This window comes from Lepidochelys kempii, chromosome 8 (genome assembly GCF_965140265.1).
Source record: "Lepidochelys kempii isolate rLepKem1 chromosome 8, rLepKem1.hap2, whole genome shotgun sequence".
Taxonomy (NCBI): domain Eukaryota; kingdom Metazoa; phylum Chordata; order Testudines; family Cheloniidae; genus Lepidochelys; species Lepidochelys kempii.
In genome coordinates, this window is record NC_133263.1 from 52,653,489 (window position 1) to 52,675,980 (window position 22,492).

The 22,492-nt window shown below is 42.6% G+C and overlaps 1 protein-coding gene across 4 annotated transcripts; it reads right to left on the reverse strand.

The window, feature by feature from the left end:
* Nucleotides 1–708: 708 nt before the first annotated feature.
* Nucleotides 709–17,003, reverse strand: LOC140915917 (torsin-1A-interacting protein 2-like). 4 transcript variants are annotated; one of them, XM_073356546.1, is made up of 6 exons: nt 16,841–17,003; nt 15,525–15,700; nt 11,009–11,578; nt 9,092–9,181; nt 6,511–7,297; nt 709–3,352 (listed from the first exon to the last, which is right to left on the reverse strand). In XM_073356546.1, exons 2-5 carry the CDS (start codon nt 15,556–15,558, stop codon nt 6,513–6,515), a joined length of 1,479 nt encoding a protein of 492 aa, XP_073212647.1. In that variant the 5' UTR covers nt 15,559–15,700; nt 16,841–17,003; the 3' UTR covers nt 709–3,352; nt 6,511–6,512. The 4 variants fall into 4 exon arrangements, with proteins under 4 accessions (XP_073212647.1, XP_073212646.1, XP_073212644.1 ...); XM_073356545.1 differs by having other exon boundaries at nt 709–3,694; XM_073356543.1 differs by having other exon boundaries at nt 709–7,297.
* Nucleotides 17,004–22,492: the final 5,489 nt, after the last annotated feature.

A 22,492-nucleotide genomic window follows, 5' to 3' on the forward strand; every position in this document is an offset into this window, starting at 1 on the left:
GGATCCAGTCCTATATGAGTGATACCTTGCACTTACAGTGTATAATGCCTTTCACTCAATTTGCTCCAAACAATCTACCAATGTAATTATCCCCATTTTATGGATAGGGAAACTGAGCCAAAGATAGGTAAGGTGACTTGCCCAAGGCTACAGAGTTAATCAGTGACAGAACTGATAGCAGAACTCAGGTCTTTGGGCTCCCAATGTTCTGTTCTAATAGACAACTCTATCATCCCATAATTGTTTTCAGAATCTGATTAAAAATAAATTCTTAATTTCAAAGTGTCTAGATATCTATACTTGTTATGCAGAGGAAGCTTGCATAAGAACTTCCTTTGTTCTAGTTAGTGCTCGATGTCTCTTGCTTTCATGATCATAGTCCTGCAAAACCTTTTAAATCTGTCTTTAAAAATAATCAGAAACCACTTGGTTGATGATGGTTTGTTTTTTTCCTGAATATGTTTAAAACATAAAAGACAATGAGCAAGACCATCAGGTAGCGTAAATCTGTGTAGTGCCATTGAAGTCACGGAGCAATGTTGACTTACACCAGGTGAAAACCTAGTCAGCCCGTTATCTTTCCCTGAATCTGGCCTGAAAAGTTCAGACAGGTTCCACAGCTGTGAAATCTCACAAGTCCATATAGAATCTTCCAATGTCACCTGCCCTGCCTTGAATGTTTCTGTTCGACAATAGACGCCACTCACATTTCTAGTTCAACACTTTTATTGGAACAGAGGTTCAGGTCCCTGATGATAATATTAACAGCATGAGAGAGTCCAACTGATGTGTACGCTTTCTGAAAACAGGAGTTCAAAAACACCAGTGCATGCAGGCTCAAAGACGAATATCTTGGAGCCCCTCCATAGTTGCTGATAAAGCTGCTTCAGTTGCCCTGTTTCCCACTGGCTTTCAAATACAAGCTGATTTAGTGTTGCACGGGATTGCTGGGTTCAGCAACTGCCTGCTCCAAAGCCATAGAAGTCCCGTGGAAAGGCCATGATTGCCTTAAATCAGCAGTGGAGGGGGTCCCAGGTATTCCTCTTCAGCCATCTGTCTGTCTTATCTCCAGGTTTCTCTCTCTGGTGAGGGTGTTACTGAATCCTCCATCACACATCAGAAGACCAGAGTAAATGACTGAAGTTTACATTTGGTAATTGACCATCTGAATGAAAAGGGCATATTCTTTGGAATCTATGGAATACAAATGCACAAGCTTCAAGTGTATAGTTTGCTAAGATTGGACCAGAAGCCAAGCCCCAATATAGAGTTAATGCTGACTGCTGCCACCAGTGTGACAGAAAAAGACAGAGCAGAGTGTGTTAAGCATGCAATATCTGAGGGCAGGTGTTGCAGGGAAGCAATACACTAGCCTTCCCCATCCACCCACATGGAATCCCAGTGACTCAATGAAACTCCACGTAAGCACAATGGTCTACCCATGCTCAGTTGCAGTCAGAGGCTGATCCAGAACAGAAAGACACTCTATCTTCACTAAGCTTTGGATCAAGCTTTGAGATGGGCTATGTTAGCATAGGACCTGCCCTGACCTCTAAGTATGGCTCTGTCCTATACAACAGATTATCATGTACGTGCACTAAAACTCACTAGAAATATATGAACAATTTATAAAAAGACCAGGGCTTCAGTCCAACATTTAAGTCTTTGTTGGGTTCTTTTACAACCTCATGATGTATTTTTTTAAAAAACTACTTTAAGAAACACAAGGAAGTTTTTCTTTAAAAAAGCATAAAATCTCTCTGCGCTGCAACAACTCGACTGGTTCATGCTCATGGCCCACATTGTCCACAGGGCCTTATGTGCCTGAGAATCATTCCTTTCCATTGCACAGAAGACAATGCAGTAGAAACTGAATACATAAAATTGTCTGTGAGTGGCACTTGACTGTTAGATGTTAATATTTTTTCAAATCATTGAACTTGCGCCATAGACTGCTCTCTTGCCGATTATTAAGTCAAAGCAAACAATAAATCCCAAGCCACGCAGAAAAACAAAAAAGTGCTTCCTTGTTGAGCACTTCTTTGATTAAAAATAAAAAGCATCCAAGTTCCCCCTACCCCAGATTTTGTACAAAAATGTTCCTTGGACTGGACCCCTTGGTTTGCTGAGTGTCAGCACAGAGAGAATTTTTACAGCCACAGTTATTCATTGTTCTCCTTAAAACCTGGATAGCCGAGTGTTAGGATGATGATTGCATCCCAAGGAACACTTCAGAACACTAGCCCACCTTCTATAGTAAAACCTATTTCCATTCTGCAGGGGAGAGAAAACCACGTGCTTTTCAATACAAGAACTGGATCACATATAAAATGCCAACTACTTTGGAAAAATGAACAACAGTCCCAAGTCATGTCTTGAAATGGCCGGTCGTGCTGAAAAGCCACATCCAATGCATTCTGTTTGCAAGGATAAAAGCAGACATGCAAAATTGGGGCATGTGCTCTTCCCCCCACCCCACAAAAATTCACTGTCTCAGTCCTGAGATTTGGAAATGCAGATGGGGCTGCATCCCTGGGGCTGCAGTGAAATGAGTGAATACTGTGAGCTGTGCTGTGAGTCAGCTTAGTCTTCCTTTGGAATGGTTCAGCAAGGCACCACTGGTGTGTGACACAGGCAGCATTGGTGTACAGTCATTAGAGGGTATTTTACAAAGTTACCCATCTCAGAGCGTCCAAGCATTTTCCTGTTGTTACTTAATTCAGATATAGTCTATGCCTTTGTGAGGCCTGTCTTGGGCAGTTCACCTTGTTTGCTTGGTTCTTCAGCCCACATATAGATTGCGCCCATCACAACGCGTCTTCCATTTGGGCAGTTATACTTGGAAGTAAACTCCACTCCTTGCCACAGCCTCTTCTTTTCCAACCAGAAGAGACTTGGGCCCTGATCTTGCAATGTGATCTGTACATTCAGACTCTCTGTACCCACACAGGTGCAGGGAGTCTGCCTGCAGAGATCTCATTGCAGGATTGGGGCCTTAAGAGTTTTAGCCTAGTACCCTGAGTCCCCTCCAGCATGAGTTTAGTAGCTCTTCTCTAGACTCTTTCCAGAATGCATCAGTACCTGTGGACGTAACATGCTCCAAAGTGGCTCACGCTCTCCCTATGTTATGGACAGAAGATGATGTGCAATAATGCATTGGTGTGCACCAAGCTGGGGATCCATAAGCTTTCAAACAGTGAATAAAGTCTTAGCTTGTTACCACCCATCAATGCACTCAGTTCCGCAGCCATATGAAGCACTCCTATTACTCTGAGTGGCTGCTCCCACGGGCTGGTGAGAAGGTGACCTCTCCCCGTGCAGAGAGATCCTATTGCAACGTGTCCTATAGGGGCTGAAATAAATACCTCTATTAACAAATGTCTAGGGAAATAAAAGTTAATCATAAAAGCTATTTATAGAGAGATCTGGAGGCAACTGTGAATTACAAGATTATTATGTCTGTTTGCTGTTACCAGTGACATTACAAACCATTGGCCGATCACCCTTCCCAGGGCTCTGGTGGGGGAGGAAATCTTCCTGAGAAAAGCCCTTCCCAAATTTCTCCTGTCCCCATCCAGCTTCCACCTTCTTGTCCCCCGAACCTCCACAGGATCTGGGGATACACTGCTACAGTGGTGGCTGCGACTTCCCCTTCTGTATGGGAGGGAGCAGGCGTGCAGGTGGAAGGTCCCCTCTGTACAGATAAAGGATGAGGGAAAAGATTTTGCAAGGAGCAGAGTGTGAGTGGCCTGGGACATCACCAGTGACACAAAGAGGCCATTACAGCCTTGCTCCTGAAAGTTATTTTCTTTTAAAGGGGCTGTGATAACTGGCTGGCTTGGTGTCCATAAGGTGTGATAACTGAAGGGTGTGGAGGGTAGCTCCCTTATGGACACCCAGCCAGCCAGTTAGCTGTAAAATTCCTCTTGGTGTCTGTTCTTTGCTTGCTTTATCTGTAAAGAGTTAACTAGCCTACAGGTAAAAGAAAAGGAGTGGGCACCTGACCAAAAGAGCCAATGGGAAGATAAAACTTTTTAAAATTGGAAAAGAAACTTTCCCTTTGTCAGTTGTTCTCCAGGCTGCAGGAACACGGAGCAGCAATGCTGTAAACAGCTTTAAGCCAGGTATGATTATAGATTATCAATTCATACCTCCAACCTACTTATCTGAAGCCACAGATATGTAAGTAAAATTAGGGAATGTCTAAAAAGACGTGATTAGGGTTATTTCTTTTATTTCTTATTGGCTTGTAGACTTCTCTGTGCTAACTCCAGATGCTTTTGTTTGCTTGTAACCTTTAAGCTGAACCCCCAAAAAAGCTATTTTGGGTGCTTGATTTTTGGAATTTCTCTTTTAAAATCTAGCAAAAGCCTAAGTTCCTGATGTATTTTCTTTTTTTTTGTTTGTAATAAAATTTACCTTTTTTAAGAACAGGATTGGATTTTCGCTGTCCTAAGAGATTTGTGCATATGCTGTTTGATTAGCTGGTAGCAACAGCTAATTTCCTTTGTTTTCTTTCTCAACTCTTACCCTGGGGGAGGGCTTGAGGATACCTCACAGGGAGGAAATTCCCAAGTGCTCCTTCCTGGGTCCAAGGGAGTTTTTTTGCATTTGGGTGGCGGCAGCATTTACCAAGCCAAGGTCAAAGAAAAGCTGTAACCTTGGGAGTTTAATACAAGCCTGGTGTGGCAAGTATTAATTTTTAGAATCCTTGCGGGCCCCCACCTTCTGCACTCAGGTGACAGAGGGGGGATTCAGCCTTGACAGGGGTTATGTCAAGTTAAACATTTTAAAAAAACCAACGCAACAACCTTCCTTCACCTGTGTTTTAAGTATCATCCTAGTTTAAATAATCTAACTGAATTTTAAAAATCTAATCTGGTTTTAACACCATCAAGTTAACTACCTTCTTGCATTTCTCTGTTTGGACAATGAAATCACTTTCTAGTTAGTTTCGTTTTCAGGTTCTCTTGCACAAACACAATGATGTGGGCTGGGTTCGGATGCTCTGACTCACCTTGAATAGTCCCTTGCTCCATCAAATAGTCCCTCTGAAGTCAATGGGCCAGATGCTCCAGTGTGATAAGGCCCCTGTGCACTATGTAACCAGTGCAAAGTGGGCTAAGAGGATGGAGATGGCCTGTGGAACTCTCTGCTTGTGGAAAGCTGGCAAAGTCATCTCCATCGCCAAACTGCACCAATAGGACATCTCGTTCTATTTAACATGAGCAAGAGGATCCGGAATCTGGCCCTTGGTTTGCAAATACTAGGTTCAGAAAGGCCTTCCACTGGCATTTTTAAAAAATCTTGGAAAAATCTAGTTTGGTTTTAGGTTTTGTCTGATACAGTTTGGGGGCAGATTTGATCTGACAGGTTCCCTTCTTAGATAATATGGATCAATATTTTATCAATCTTTTCTCTCCCATTACTACTCCCCTGCTCCTTTCTCTACCTGTGTTCCCTACCTGCTACTTTTCCTTCTTCTCCTTCTCCCGCTTTCAGAGTGGCCTCTCCTTTAACCATTACCAAATAGTGTCACTTGAAATGCAGCATCGTCACACAAATCTAAGAATCTTGAGATGCACAGCAGCTGGGAGACTTGGCACCTTTCCATATACAAGGGCTTCAGATTAGATTGAAGTAGCTACTTCAATAATACCTTCAGATTTCAAAGTCTCCCTGTGGAATTTCTCAGCATACTCCCCTCCTCCTCTGCAGGAGGAGTCCTTAGAACCACTGTCAACCTGATATTTTTTTTAATTGACTACTACTTTTAAAATTGCCATTTCTGGTTGAACACCCTATATACAGTGAACCAGATTCTCAGGGAGCTGTGCTGATTTACAGCAGCTAAGGCTCTGGCCAGTATATCCTAATTTTCTTTTTAAAATATCTCTGAAGTATTTTTAACTGGGGTGTTCTGCTCCCCCGTTTCTTTCAGTCAGGGAGAAAGAAACTGACACTGCAAAGGAAACAATGAAATCACCTTTTGCAAACTGCTGTCAAATGTAAACAAATAGGGCGGGGGGGGGGAGAGGAGATAAATATTTCAACTTAATTGCTTCTGTCAGTTATAGTAACCTCCTGTGTTACATGTATCTATAGTAGGTCCAATCGTTTCCAGGAGGAATCTGCTTGTCAAGGTGATGTTGTCCCTTCAATAACCACTCCCCTCCCTGTCTATTCCCCCCATTGGCCATCATCTTCTAGCTGTGCAGTTAGCAGTTTAAAGCGCTAGCTCTTCCCATCTATTACTCCACAAATGGGAAGCATCATTCTAGTGTATATCCAACATGACTGGCTGAGATGGCTTAGCCAGTTAACGCCTGCACCATTGGGTCTCACTTTGAAAATTATAAAATCTTCCCAAGAGGTAAAAATAGATGTGACAGTGTCATGCTATTATAAAGTGAGCTCATTGTTCATTAATGGCTCCAGATCCCTGACTTAGTAGTGACTTGCCTCCTCAACACAAAGGCTTTGGCTATCGTGGAAGCTGATTTCATTCACCTCTATGGTTTGGTTTGGAAAGAACAGCCATTGTTCTCTATGGCTTTTACTGGATGGACGGGCAGGACCAGGTGGGAGATGCGGCTCCACAACCCACTCAGCTTGTCGGTGTCCATGTGGTTGTAGGAGCTGGGAGTGTTGGCATTGGTGAATTTGGCCCAGAGGAAATCACGGACTCTCTCCTCAACCTGCTGTAGGTCCATATTAGCCTCCAGCTTCTCTTCCTCCAGCAGGACCGTTAAGAGCAGCGCCACGTCTTTGAAGGCTGCGCTCTCATGGTCGCAGTACTTGTAAAAGATCAAGGTGGAGCCAGCTGGCAGGGACTCAAACCGGTGCACCACTGCGGCCCTCTTGCCCTCCTCAAAGCCGGTGCTCAGCTCATAATCCACCTCCAGTTTAGCTTTGTCGCTGCTGAGCATGGCTTTACCAGCTCCGTCAATCTGGATTGTGCTGGCACGGAGTGAGGTGGAGTAGGCATCTGCAATACAGTTGCTCAGGCACTTTAAGGTTTCTTCACCTTCATGGGCAGCAGTAAAGATTAAAATAGCTGGTTCGGTATGACTGGAAGCGTTGAGATGCCTCTGCAATAATTTTCGCCCTCTAACCCACAGATAGGAGCTCTGGCCCGGAAATCTGTCCTTCAGCTGGTTAAACCCAGACAAGAAGGCCTCCAAGGCTGGATTTTTTGGCACATGGTCAGGCTGGGAAGTATAGTAGCCATTGCAATATATGCTGAGACAAACTACAAGTATCAGGACTCCCAGTGAAGCTGCAGGAGAGGCAAGACCTGTTAGAGAAGGTTGAGGGGAAGGGACAAGAGAAAGTGAAAGAGTCCGACATGAGTACAGTGGCATGCTCGAGGCTAGCATAGAGATATGCCTTTGTCTTTATCCATCTCCCAGACCCCAACACCTACTTTCTAATGGAAATGATGGGCTTAACACATCACCCTAGTGATGGCCCAGAAAATGTTTAATGTAGCACTGAAAAAGAACCCTCTTCCCTGAGGTCTGAGGACTTGCTCTGCCACGGAGCAGAGGGCCCTACAAATCCACAGACTGAGCTACGGCCCGCAGCTTCGGAACCATGGTGTGAGATCCTACACATTCCCTTGGGAAACTTCAGTCCTTTATGTGATTTATTGCCTTTTCCCCCTAGAATTTAATGCACCAAATCCCAATCCGACAGCACTTTTTCATAGCTGTTTTCTAATGCAGCTTTGTAGGCCATCAGTTTAGGGCACTCACTGGCGTGGTGGAGCTGCTGGGTGTTCAGCCTTCCAAAATCCAGTCTGCTTACTGATGCCGAAATACCTTATCTATCTAAGGTATTTATATGGTCCCCAGTGCTGTAGTGTCTGAGTGCCTCACAATCTTCAGTGGACTTATCCTCAACAGCCCCGTGAGGCTGGGATGTATTACTCCTGTTTTATGGATGGGAAACTAAGGCACAGAGACAGCAAGGCACAGATCCGTAAGGGTATTTAGGCCCCTCACTCTCATTGATTTAAATGGGAGTGAGGCACCTAAATATCTTATCAGATCTGGGGCTAAGGGCCAGATTGTTAACTGTATTTATTTAGACATTGCTGTGCTCAGCATTGCAATGCCTAACTACTTGGAAGTCTAAATCTCTTTTTCAAAAGGGACTGTGGTATTTACAATCCTAAAAGCCATTGGATTTCGATGGGATTTTGGGCCCCTTAAGTGCCTAAATCACTTTTGCAAATGAGATTTAGACTCCTCACTCAGTCAGGTGGCACAAGGCTGAGCGCAGCAATGCCTAAATACCTTTAAAAATCTGGGCCTTAGGAAATTGCCCAAGATCCCACATGCAGAACAGAGGATTGAATCCCAGTCTCCCAAGTCCCAGGCTAGCCACCTAGCCACCAGACTAGCCTCAGCCTTTTAGCTCAAATCTTAAATAAAGATTTAGCAGCTTAACTTTAGTCACCTTTTCTTAAAATCTTTGCCAGTATTGCCGAGTACAAGTACCTTGTTGGGTATTTATTTTAAAGAGACAGTGGCCACCTCACCACGTCCCTGCAGGGAGAAGGGGACAAGTTACTTGGAAGGCCCTGTCATTGTTGCCAAGGCATGGTGCTGTGGGGCTGGATTATGGTGAAGGAAGCATGCCTTCCTGCACAGCGAGCAGGTCGTGTCCCTTCACACCTTTCCATGCCCTGGGAACTTTAGGGAAATCCCATGTACTATGGGACTGAGCCAGACACACCTTGGTTATGGAAGAGAGTTGCTTTCCATTTCAAACCCACTTCTCTAAAAACCCCAATAAACTAAATTTGCAGCAGTTTTCGCAAATCCCAGGCAAAAGAGTTAATCCACCTCCGCAAGAGCCTCCCGTCAACACAGGGGGTTAAATTGGTATAACCACGTCACTCGGGGGTTGAATTTTTCACACCCCTGAGTGACGCAGCTATATCGATGTAAATTTGTAGTACAGACCTGGCCTGAGAGGCCTGAGTGAAAGATCTGAATGTGTTTCATTATCTGATCCTGGTTGCTGATTTTTTCCAGGGGAACTGTGAACAACGTAACCCATGAGGAAACCTTCCCGTTCTCACCATTGCCTAAAAAGGGCTTCTCCTTCTCTGGTGTTGCTTCCTGCCTGGTCTCTGTCTCTTGTGGATGGGCTTCAGCCTCTGACTTCACCACTGTGGGTCAGATATTTAAAAAAAAAAGGAGATGAAGTTTGCCACTCACTAGTAAAGTCAAAAATTAGTCTAATCACACTACTAAAATAAAGTCTGCATCCACAGAACACATGGCAAATCTGTAATACTGCTTTCAGCTGCAGATGCCTCTGCTCTGGGAGGCTGTCACCACCCTGCAAAGAATGGAAAGGAACATGCAGCTCTTTAAAGCCCCTCACAATTTCCCTTCTTCTCGAGCAGAAGAGAGTCCCACGGAGTGAGAATAAGCCAGCTGGGATCTGTGCTGAGCTAGAGATAGCTTCATGCCCACTCAGCTCTTTGGAAATTGCAGCTTGTCCCTGGTCAGCTCAGCCTCCAAATCTTGGGTAGAGCAAGAATCTTCATAACATGCTCCACCAGCAAGCATCAGTGGGGATGGGGAAGAGAGGCTGATGAGAGTTGTTTCTTACCCAGCTAAAGTCTCTGCAATAGCTGCAAAGCTGGGTGAAATGTCCTATGAACAGAAGCTGCCTTCTATTGTGATTAAATGCTTAAAGTGCGGTTCTGCTCTGAAAAGCCTCTGTGTAAGAACTGAACCTTCTCAGAATAGCTCTGCTCTTGGTGTGTACTCAGTCAGACCTGCTGAGTTTAGTGACAAAAGTATATTCTTGCTGCTCATTACTTCTGAACCACTGCAGCCCAGAGAGAGTGAGCTAGAGCAGCAGTTCTCAGCCAGGGATCCGGGGGCCCCGAGCAGGTCTCAGGGGGTCTGCCAAGCAGGGCCGGCATTAGACTCACTAGATCCCAGGTCAGAAAGCTGAAGCCTCGCCGCCCTGAGCCCTGCCACCTGGGGCTGAAGCCGAAGCATGAGCAACTTGGCTTCACGGGGCCCCTGTAGCATGGGGCCTCACGCAATTGCCCTGCTTGCTACCCCCAATGTTGGCCCTGGCTTTTATACAGGGGTGCTGGAACAATTTGTACAGTGGGGGTGTTGAGAGCCATTGAACCAAACTGTAAACCCTGTATATGATGGAAACCGCTTCAAGCCAGGGTGTGCAGCTGCTGCACCCCCAGCTTCCCTCGTTCCAGCATCTATGCTTTTATATGAAGAAAAACAGTTGTTGTGGCACAGCTAGGCCATGGAGGTTTTATACCATGTTGAGGGGGATAAGATATAGAGAAAGATATAGGTTGAGAACCCCTGAGCTAGAGTCTGTTCTGTCTTATGCATCATCAACAGGATTATCACAAACTTTCAATCAGTCACATTTGTGTGTCAATTTACTGAAGGTAATTCGGTTGAACGGGTGTCACTGAGGTCACACTTTGGCCTGCAGAACCTCTTCTGCTGCTGGTGGGGGTGATGATACACAAGAAGGAAATAACTAGGGCCAGTTCAACATTTTCCATTCAGAACTGTTTTTTCCAATGGAAAATTGGGGTTTCAATGAAACAAAACTATTCATGAACAAAGCCCCTGGTTGCTGTGAAGACTTTCAACTTTTTGTTGGAAAAAACAAACCTGCAAAAACCAAAAAAGAGTTTTCATTTTACAATTAAAAGTCTAAATTTTCCACAGAACAGAAACTCATTTGCTGACCAGCTGTAGAAGCAACTGTGTTGACTCTGAGGCCAGAATGAGTTTGCAGGACTGGCAATCTGGGAAAACATCTTCCTACTTGTAAACCCGGCACATGTGATCTGCAATCCTTGACTGAGAGACAAACCCCTCAATGCCATTCTTACAAAGCCGCTTTTCAGAGATTAACCACACATTAAATTGAAGGCAAGGGATCTGCAGACCTTAAACATGGCAGCACTTTGTCGTGCAAACTACTGTTGACTCACCTTCAGTCGAGTGTCTCTTCCGCGCAGTGTCTTGGGGTCTCTCTTCTTCCTTGTTTGAGATACTCTCTTTCATTGATTCCAGGAAGTCTGCAGATGAAAGTGTGGTTTCTTGGATTATGGGATCTTGTGGCTCTGCACTGGGGGTGGATACACTGTTCTCTTCTGTTGGGGGTTCCCCTGTGATTTTCTCCTCCAGAGCTACTGGCACTGAATGTGTTTTCCTTTCACCGAAAGAAGATACTGTGTCTTTGTCCAGGGAATAGTCTGGTAAACCCATTGGGTTAAGGTTCAGAAGGCCTGGAGACTCCTTAGTGTATGTTTTCAGAGAAATTCCATCAGAACTCACTGGCCTTCCCTCTGAGGAATCCTCTTCATCTACTACGGAGGAGCTTCCAGACACACTGTTTGTCTCTTGGGGACCTAGCGTTTCTATTTCTAAGGAGGTTTTCAGTTGGACAGAGCCAGAATCTTCAATCATCTTTTCTTGGTGGGTCCTCAATACATTTTCACCTTCTTGGACCTGGGGAGTCCTCTCCTCCTTTCTTCTCATCAATTCTTGGGCCAGATAGGCTGTGGGATCAAAAGTCAAATACTGTTTATTTTCTTTAATATAAAGGTCAAGAATACTGAGTTGCCGACTAGTTTTCTACAAACTCCCACCAAAACTCCTAGTCCTATATGTTCCAAAACTGATACACAACAAGAATGGTGATGAGATTCCCATGACTCCTCACCACCAATGAACTACACTGGGCCATCTTCATAGAAGTCTCAACCTGGCCTCTAAATTTGTGCCTGCCACTCTGCAAATACAATAATTTGTTCACGCTAATGGTCCTGCAAAGATTGGATCCTGACTATTTTAGAATTTTACCCCTCTTTCTGTACTCTACACCCAGCTGTCAAGATCAGCCAGGACATTTAAATGGTCACCGAGAGTCTTAGGTGGAAGTCCCTTGACTCTGAAAGTATAGTCCATCAAATTGCAGGATCTGTTATAAGGCCTAACTATGTATCTGGGGTTTCCTTAGTCGGTAGGTCAAGGAGAAGAGGATGTAGATTATGTTTTGTGGTTTGGGGAGTTTCCACTAGTGATGTTGACATGGTAGCAGATTGATCTGAGTGATTTCAAAACATTTCTTTGTAACTACTGTATATAAAAAATATAACTTGCTTCTGCTATATTTCTGATTCTTATTCATTGACTTTCCGTGGCTGTTCTACCAAAGAATTTAGGTTTGTTTGCAGAAACAGAAATTTAAAGCAAATATTAGAGAATATTTGCACAAAGGAAGTTTTGAACTTGTAAATATAAGTATCTGTGTTAGGAACCTGAATCTTAGACTTCCAATCAGGGAACAAACAACAGGGATAAGTGAGCTATAGGATGTAGCAAAACTACCCAACATGGTTCAGATTTCAAATACTAAATATTTGCAACAACCAGCTCACAAAAAATCTGCAGATTAAGAACTATTATCATATGGAAATTATTCAGCAAATAATTTTGAATACAAAATAAATCTGACAAAATTGTAAGATGCTCCCAGACAATTCAAGAACAGGGAAAAAATATATCTTTGTTGAATACAATCTTTACTAAGAATTACCCACTGAATTCTATTAGCATTGGTGTGGACTGAGTAAAGTGATCTTATGTGTTCAGAAGTTCTTTGGGGGGCAATGGGGACTGTCATTTATCTGTTTTACACTAGCACAGTGGTTCTCAAACTTATTTGATTGTAGCGTGGTATGGGAGCAGTTTTAATGCAGAAAGGACCTGATCAAGAATTTCACCCTGTAGTGTTTCTCAGCAAAAGACTGTCTGAGAGGGAAAGCAACTGGTCAGTCAGTGAAAAAGAATGTTACACCATTGTCTATGCCCTGGAAAAGCTACGCCCGTGTGTTTGGGGATGGCATTTCCACCTGCAAACCGACCATGCTGCACTACAGTGGCTTCATACCACCATGGGAAATAACAAAAAACTTATTCGGTGGAGTTTAGCTCTCCAAGATTTTGATTTCGACATCCAACACATCTCAGGAGCTTCTAGCGAAGTGGCTGATGCACTCTCCCGTGAAAGTTTCCCAGAATCAACTGGTTAAAATTGTCCTTGAGATGTGGAAAATATTGTTAGTCTTTATGTACTTGGTAGTATATTTAGAGGTGCATGTGTCTTATTAACTCTGTTTTTCCTAGAGCTCAGGAAGAAATCCCAGCCAGCGTTTCACCCTAGCTGAGATTGGGGGGCGTGTCATAAATGTAAAGGGAAGGGTAAACCCCTTTAAAATCCCCCCTGGCCAGAGGAAAAATCCTTTCACCTGTAAAGGGTTAAGAAGCTAAAGGTAACCTCGCTGGCACCTGACCAAAATGACCAATGAGGAGACAAGATACTTTCAAAAGCTGGGAGGAGGGAGAGAAACAAAGGGTCTGGGTCTGTCTGTATGCTGCTTTTGCCGGGGATAGAACAGGAATGGAGTCTTAGAACTTTTAGTAAGTAATCTAGCTAGGTATGCGTTAGATTATGATTTCTTTAAATGGCTGAGAAAGAAACTGTGCTGAATAGAATGACTATTCCTGTCTGTGTGTCTTTTTTGTAACTTAAGGTTTTTGCCTAGAAGGATTCTCTACGTTTTGAATCTAATTCATTGTGTCTGTTGTAGTTTACACCTCCCAACACACCAGCACAAATACTGATAAAAATAATCAACTTGCAACTCTCACTAAATATGAAAAACAGTAAGGCACTGATTCAAACAGAGCCAACGATCCATTGTCATAAGAGCAAAAGCAACACTGCAGTTGTGATTGATGCTTACAAAGAAAGGTGCACCCAGCGTCATAGCAAACGGATTAACGCACAAATGGCAACGACTCTGTAGAATGCTATTCATACTTACCAGAAATCCATCAAAGGCACAGTGCTATCTGAGGATCTGATATGTCTGGAGGAATCAGCTTTGCTAGTTATTCATTGCTGTGGGTAAAATGTGCACTTTTTTTTCCTCCTAAAGCTTCTCAGGCCCCTTCCCCCCCCAATTTGAGACCCTCTGCACTAGAGAATAAAAGTACTCAGTGCACTAGAGAATAAAAGTACTCAGTATACATAGAAACAAAAATAAATTCTCCAGTTAGGCTTCTGAATACTCAAGTTGTGCACAGGTAGTTAGTGTGAGGATCATTCTGTTTTACATATGTAAAATCTGGGGCCAGTGGGCTAGAGGCCATGTGTTGAACAGTTGGTCTATTATGTGACCAGCTATAATTTCCTGGTCTCTGGGTTCTGTGGAATTTGGATCTCAGAACTGATCCAATTCTTCTTTGTATAGAAAACATGTCCCCTACAGGGGTTCTGGAACAATTTTTATAGTGGGGGTACTGAGAGCCATTGAACCAAACTGTAAACCCTGCATATAATGAAACCACTTCAAGCCAGGGGGTGCAGCAGCAGCTCCCTCAGAGCCCCTATTTCTAGCACCTATGGTCCCCTAAGTCCACAACATGCTCAATTCTCAAACATAACCATATGCACGTTCTTAGGGAAACTGGGAACTTTAAATTCAGTTCTGCTTCCATTATTTAGTTCATCGGCAATAAAAGCCACTTTGTTAATTGCCCCAACTATTGGCCTGTGGGACCCCTGCCCGCCCCTGCTCCACAAGATTAGACTTTCATTTAGGTGCTTGAAGCTTGATTATTTCAGAGGTCAGGAAGAAATTCCCCTCTATCCTCTACAGCAGAGCACAATTAGGTAACCGTACTGTGTTAATGTGTTGGAGGTGCAGGGCTGGAAAAGGTTCTCTTGTTCTGAAGCACTGGGCATTGATCATTGTCATGGATAGAACCCTGGACATAGGATAGATATCTATGGTCTTGTCAACACAGGGATGGCTTGTTCTCACAACAGTCTGAAATTCAGTTCCGATGAAGTGAGCTGTAGCTCACGAAAGCTCATGCTCAAATAAATTGGTTAGTCTCTAAGGTGCCACAAGTACTCCTTTTCTTTTTGCGAATACAGACTAACACGGCTGTTACTCTGAAACCTGTCAAACCACTAAGTTTGCTTTAAGTCTGAGAGAGACCAATAGTGACTGTCAGGGGCTTCCTTTTATTGAACTGGAAATACAGAAATGAAACATGCTTTTTCCTTTCCAGGTTTTAGTTTCATTGAGGAGATTTTCTCTTCTGGTGTGTCTGAAAATGCTAGGGACAATAGCACTGGAGACATGCATGGAACTCCCTTAAGACTCAGCTTTTCAAGGAGAACTTTGTTTAAACACAGATGCTCCAGCGCAGGTGTGTGCATTCCCCCCACCCCCGGAATCCAGCCCATCCCTGCAAGCGTTTACCCACTGTGACCCAACCCTATTCTTAAAGGGCCAGCTCCCATTTCCCTTATTATATCACTAGTAACAATGACAAATACAACAGTACACAAATATTCAAAATTATTATTAAATATGAACCTATTTCTAAAACATCTATTCCAGGGCCTCACATTCACACCAAACTTACTCTGATGAGGATCCTGGTCTCCATTTTCTGCCATTCTCTTGATCTTTTGGTGTTTTGGTTTCTTGACTAGATTGTTACACTTCCTGGTTAGGTCATACAGATGCCTGCTATCTTCTTTTTGGTCCGAGTAGCTTGATTAGTCTCAACCAGCTCATGGAGACCAACCCCTGAGCCAACTAAATACAAAGAATAAAGCAATGACTCATACTGGGAAACTTGAGAGCTTCCCCACCACCACCACCAAAGCCATTAATAAAGCTGTTTGCAGCTGTGTGAAGCTGTTACCTTTATGATGGAATATACCGAGATACACCTCAGATAATCAGTGACATCTACAGACTTCAGGCCTAGTGCTGTTAACAAGCAGCTAATATGACTGTAAAGGTGTTCAACTGGGTCTATATGGGAGATCTTCAATTATGTTAAGATAACTCGACTGGAAAAAAAACATTTTTGCACATGTAGACCGAGCCCATGTAGACTAGGCCTAAGCTTTTATGTCTGAATCCCATTGGTGGGGCAGTGATTTGGGAAGTCGTACTGTACCTGTCAGTGATGTCTGTGTGGTCAGAGGACTTCAGTCTCCAGGGCTGTCGCACCAGCAATTTAATCCACTCATTTAAAATACGTTTGAATAAAACTGCCACACACAGAATATAAATGCTTGGGGGCTGGGGGAAGATGTTGAAGGGAAAAGGAAAGAGGAGGAAAGCTCTCAACCTGCCAAGTCACAAGAATGTGAGCCTGGCTTTTGAACGCTATGTGAGGGAAAGACACCAATAACAGAGAAGAGCGATATGAGATTCAGTTTCTTCACGTAAGAAAGTTTTCTATTGTTTCAGTTTCAAGATGATGCATTTTGTGATGCCAATCATTTCTAGTCAGCACTAGTGAGCAGTGTATCCTGTCTTCAGACTTGGCTACCAGGAATGAGTAAGTACACGGGCAATTCAAAAGAGAAACTTTCTCTGATGGCAATCGGCTTGCATACAAGATTTCTGCTTAGTACAGGATCTATAGACACAGGACCAGCAGTCTGTGCCCTCTGTGCCTAATACAGAGTCTAATAAGATACTTCCCCACACCAGATGGCCTACCGTCTCTATTGTCATGCCCTCTAACAGAAGGCAATGCCATATTTGGAGTTAAAAAAACAAAACTGCTCCCTATGGAGGCAAGTGGTCAGATTTACAGCTCACATCCAGGAATTTCTGCACTCTGCCCCCCACTCCAATCCACCAGCTTTTGATTCCTCCTTTGTGTTATTTAGAAAGAGCAGGAAGTGAGAAAATTAACTCCAAGAGTTGAACACTTACTTGCTCTTAGTGGGTATTTCTTAGCAGAGGGGTTGTTACAGGTAGATCTAAACTGCTCCCTACCACAAACGTCCCCAGGACCCTTCAGTTTCGATATTAGAGGGAAAACAGATCCTCCGAAATACACACACCCATAAGCTCTTAATCCTTCCACTGTCAACGTGACAGTGAACTTTGCACCCATCCAGGGTGCCATAGTGTGGAATGCTGGGATATGTAGTTCTTCCCCCACTCTTTGACTACAGTCACGTTTCTTTGAATGAATAGTCCCTAGTCCTAGATCAGTCAGTGGCTTTGTTCTGATTACAGACATGTATTTTCAGGAAATCACTCATCTGTTTGGACTTATTTACAGAACTCTACAATTGTATAGAGCATCCATCAAACAGACTGTATCACAAACCACTTTAGATGTTAAATAATAGAATTAAATTTATTGCATCATCATCATGGCAAACCCAAAAGAAAGGTAGCCTCCTTGCAGCTCAAGTGATACTCAGATGGATCTCTAGCTCAGTCCTTAAGTTGATCTGGCTGGATGCTTAGTCTTTGTCTATCATTCATAGCTCTGTGGTTTGAGCATTGGCCTGCTAAACCCAGGGTTGTGAGTTCAATCCCTGAGGGGGGCCATTTAGGGATCTGGGGCAAAAATTGGGGATTGGTCCTGCTTTGAGCAGGGGGTTGGACTAGATGACCTCCTGAGGTCCCTTCCAACCCTGGTATTCTATGATTCATGACCTTATCGCACCACCGAATTACCATCAAGCAGCCTCCAACCCCAGATTATAGCCAGCTCAGTATTAACCTGTCTCTATGGGATACTGAGCAGGTGGCAACTGTTAAATACTTAAGAAGCATCATACTGCTGGAGGATGCTCGGAAGATGTGGATGCTTGTATAGCAGGAGCTGCTGCCATATTTCAAGCCCTTCAGTGATCTTTGTGGGAACATCATGACATCAAGCTTGCTATGAAGCTGCAGATCTATAGAACTATGGTTACACGAACTTTATTGTACAGCAGTGAGATGTGGATGCTGAGGAAGGCTGAAGAGAGTGGACTGATGTTTTTGATTCTTCATCAGCTGCTCCATATTAAGAAGCAGAACAAGATCAGCAATGAGGATATTCAGAACTGTCTCTGTCAGCCCTGGTGGCTTTCTTGGTACAGACCTATTATTAGAATGGAAGATCAATTAACAGAATTACAACAGAGGGAGAAATTATTAAGAGGCATAAGGCAAGGGAGAAAAGAGGTGATTTATGTAAGTAAAAAAAAATACGGAAGTAAAGACACTAAGACGTCACACTGTGGGCCATGTCTCCATGGAGTCAGTTCCTGTGGGCTGAAAAATGAAACTAGAACCAGTGGGGGGATTGGGAAGGGAGTGGTCCGCAGAGGGATGCGGCTGGAAAAACACTGATCTGTCAGTATGTACAGCATTGGCACAATGGAATCCTGATTTTGGTTGGGACAGAATAAATGCTACATAGTACAAATAATAAATCTGTGGTTATTTGCTTATTTTTCAATAACATGGGCCAGTGTAAAACAGAAAGTGGGAAAGAAAAATCAGAGAAGCCAAGATTTATTGTTTTATTTTCTGGAATCCAAAACATGCCCGTTTAGAAAATAAAGTGTCCAGCCCTTTTCCTGGTGGCCTTCCCGGCAAAGGGTCACTTCATTAAGCCAGCCTTGTAGAAAACCAGGCTCCAGACTGGAGTAGCTGCAAAAAGGCTCACTTCAGTGTTAAAGGTGGGACCATTCAAATGTTACTATTATGCTAGGCAGCTTAAGAAGCAAAACTGAGCTGGAGTCAAGGGCCCTTTTGTTTTTAACCCCTTCACTGATCTTTTAACAAATTTTCAAAGCAGTCAAATTTTCAAAGCAGCTTCATCTATTTAGTCATACAAAGGAATGCACTCACAGAGGGCCTGTTATTTAGAAACTGGTTTGAAAATGTTCTCCTGTATATGAGAGCAGCATGCTTCTTCAACATGCAGCCATTCATCCATCGACAGGGCTGGCTGTAAGAATGAGCTATTGCTTGGATACTCAGCGGCTTAAGGGCTCGTCAACTCCTAGCAAAAGGAGAGGAGAAAGAAAAAAGCCAAAGCCTGATATGCACTCTCTTTGAATTTGGAGACTCACAAAATGGAAGGGCATAGCACAGGCTGAGATGCACTTAAGGAGAATCTGTTCTGTTCATGTTCTTATACATCTGGTGCATGGCTCACAGAGATATAAAATGTGTCTTTCTGTATCATGCAGCATAATCTTTTCCTTAATCCACATTTCACAAACAAAATGTATTTGCCACTCTCATAAATTAATAGATTTTAAGGTCAGAAGAGACCAATATAATCATCTAGTCTGACCTCCTACATAATACAGGCCATTGAATTCCACCTAGTAATTCCTCCAGTGCCAGGAATTTCTCCTCCCGACTGCACAAAAATGATTCCTCCCCACCCTCTGAATTAGGCTGGCTAGAGATCGGACAATGCTCCTTCAGCCTTGGCATTTTTCCTCCCTTGTTAGTCCCCTCTCACACATAGCAATATTTTACTTTATTTCCAGGGGTGAGGAAGGCCAACTAGCTTCTTCACTGGACTGCAGTTTTGCTAGGCTGATGGTGCTGAGGAAGGACAAGGTCTGCCTTCTATCCCTTAGAGATATAGTAGATACCTTTACCATGCCCAACCTTTTATGCCTTGGGATATGTGGTTACAAATCAAGTGAGAACTCCAAACTTAGGGGCAACAGTCTTGGTGGAATATTTGCAGAATTGCATTGGCTTCCCAGTTATACAGTGCTGCATGCCAGGAGCAAAATCATACATTTGAACCAAAATTTGCATAAGGGTCCTGTGTTTTTGGAAGCCTCACATTTTGGGAGCCCAACTTCAGCCACATTTGACTTGATGTTCGGAGGTGCTGAGCAGCCACAACTTGAGCTGAAGTCAATGGGAGCTGCAGGTGATTGGTACCACTGAAAATCAGGCCTAAGGCGAGTTCAGTGAGACTACTTACATGTCCAACTTTTTGCACGATCGGCATTTTAATGTGTTGAGTACGTTGAGATAGATTTGAAGTGAATACAAGGTATTAAAGTCAGAAATAAAGATAAAACGCATTATGAACTTAAACTAGACTTGGTTCAAGGTAAAATTCTTACTAGGGCTGTCAATTAATCACAGTTAACTCACACGATTAACTCAAAAAATTAATTGCGATTAATCACACTGTAAAACAACAGAATACCAATTAAAATGTATTACATATTTTTAGATGTTTTTCTACATTTTCAGATATATTGATTTATATTACAACACAGAATACCAAGTGTACAGTGCTCACTTTATATTATTTTTATTACAAATATTTGCACTGTAAAAATGATAAACAAAAGAAATAGTATTTTTCAATTCACCTCATGCAAGTACTGTAGTGCAATCTTTTTATTGTGAAAGTGTAACTTACAAATGTAGATTTTTTTTGTTACATAACTGTACTAAAAACAAAACAATGTAAAACTTCAGAGTCTACAAGTCCACTCAGTCCTACTGCTTGTTCAGCCAATCATTAAGACAAACAAGTTTGTTTACATTTATGGGAGATAATGCTGCCCTCTTCTTATTTACAATGTCACCTGAAAGTGAGAACAGGCACTTTTTGTAGCCGGCGTTGCAGGGTATTTATGTCCAGATATGCTAAACATTTGTATGCCCTTTCATGCTTTGGCCACCATTCCAGAGGACATGCTTCTATGCTGATGATGCTTGTTTAAAAAAAATGTGTTAATTAAATTTGTGACTGAACTCCTAGGGGGAGAATTGTATGTCTTCTGCTCTGTTTTACCCATGTTCTGCCATATATTTCACGTTATAGCAGTCTCGGATGATGACCCAGCACATCTTGTTTGTTTTAAGAACACTTTCACTGCAGATTCGACAAAACGCAAAGAAGGTACCAATGTGAGATTTCTAAAGATAGCTAAAGCACTTGACTCAACATTTAAGAATCTGAAGTACCTTCCAAAATCTGAGAGGGACGAGGTGTGGAGCATGCTTTCAGAAGTCATAAAAGAGCAACACTCAGATGTGGAAACTATAGAACCGAAACCACCAAAAAAGAAAATCAACCATCTGCTGGTGGCATCAGACTCAGATGATGAAAATGAACATGTATTGGTCCTCTCTCTGCTTTGGATCCTTCTTGAGCAGAACTCATCATCAGCATGGACACATCCTCTGGAATGGTGGTTGAAGCATGAAGGGACATATGAATCTTTAGCACATCTGGCACATAAATATCTTGCGACACCTGCTACAACAGTGCCATGTGAACACCTGTTCTCACTTTCAGGTGACGTAAACAAGAAGTGGGCAGCATTATCTCCTGCAAATTGTAATCAGACTTGTTTGTCTGAGCGATTGGCTGAAGTAGGATTGAATGGACTTGTAGTTTTACATTGTTTTATTTTTCAATGCAGTTTTTTTTTACATAAGTCTACATTTGTAAGTTCAACTTTCATGATAAAGAGATTACACTACAGTACTTGTATTAGGTGAATTGAAAAATAGTATTTCTTTTGTTTTTTTACAGAGCAAATATTTGTAATAAAAAATAAATATAAAGTGAGCATTGTGCACTTTGCATTCTGTGTTGTAATTGAAATCAATATATTTGAAAATGTAGAAAACATCCAAAAATATTTAAATGAAGGGTATTCTATTATTGTTTAGCAGCGCGATTAATTTTTTTAGTTGTGTGATTAATCACAATTAATTTTTTTAATCACGTGATCAGTTTTTTAAATTGCTTGACAGCCCTAATTTTTACCAAATGTTCCTAGCAACAGGGCTGGCCAAATTCTCAGGTCAGAACCCCTCCCAAAGTCCAAAGGCTGTTTCCTTTGTCTTCTCAGGTGAAAAAGTGAGAGAGACACGGAGATGGACCAAGAGAAAGAATACCGTGGATGTCTTTGCTCCCCTCTTTTATGATCCAGTCACCCTTTGAAATGCATTTTACTGAGGGTTACCCCTAGATAGAGTTCCTTCCAGCTGTGAGGATGGACACTTGGAGTCTCATGATGAAAGAGGTTCCATGTTGTTGTTTGTAAAAATGCTAATCAATCTGTTCCTTCCCCCCTTTGCTACCAAAGAGTGGCCACTTGACTTTTGATGGCCAATCAACTTTGATGATACCTGGCTACAGGTATCAGCTTGCCCTTTGCTCTCCCCAGACTTGTGTGATAAACACATTTCAGTCATAACTTCAGCTTATGTTCATAACTTTATATATAGTTTTGTTACATGCATTTTCCCATTATATGAGTTATTAATTTTCAAATTATACCTCACAGGGCATATTTTGTACAAAGATTATTACAGTAGAGTGTAGGGTGTGAATATAGGAATGCATTTGGTCACAGAAGCTTGAAAACATAAAGCTAAACAGTTTTTGAGTTACAGGTGATTATAAACTATTCTGATTGGAAATGTTGAATTTGTCTAATTTTCTTTGTCTCCATCTAGCAAAATTATAACTTGTCACAATCCTGTTGGGTTTTGATAGGTGTGTATATATAGTGTCACTTAGCAACATTAACTTATTTTTAAACTAAGGTTTTTGGGTGTTTTAGAAATATA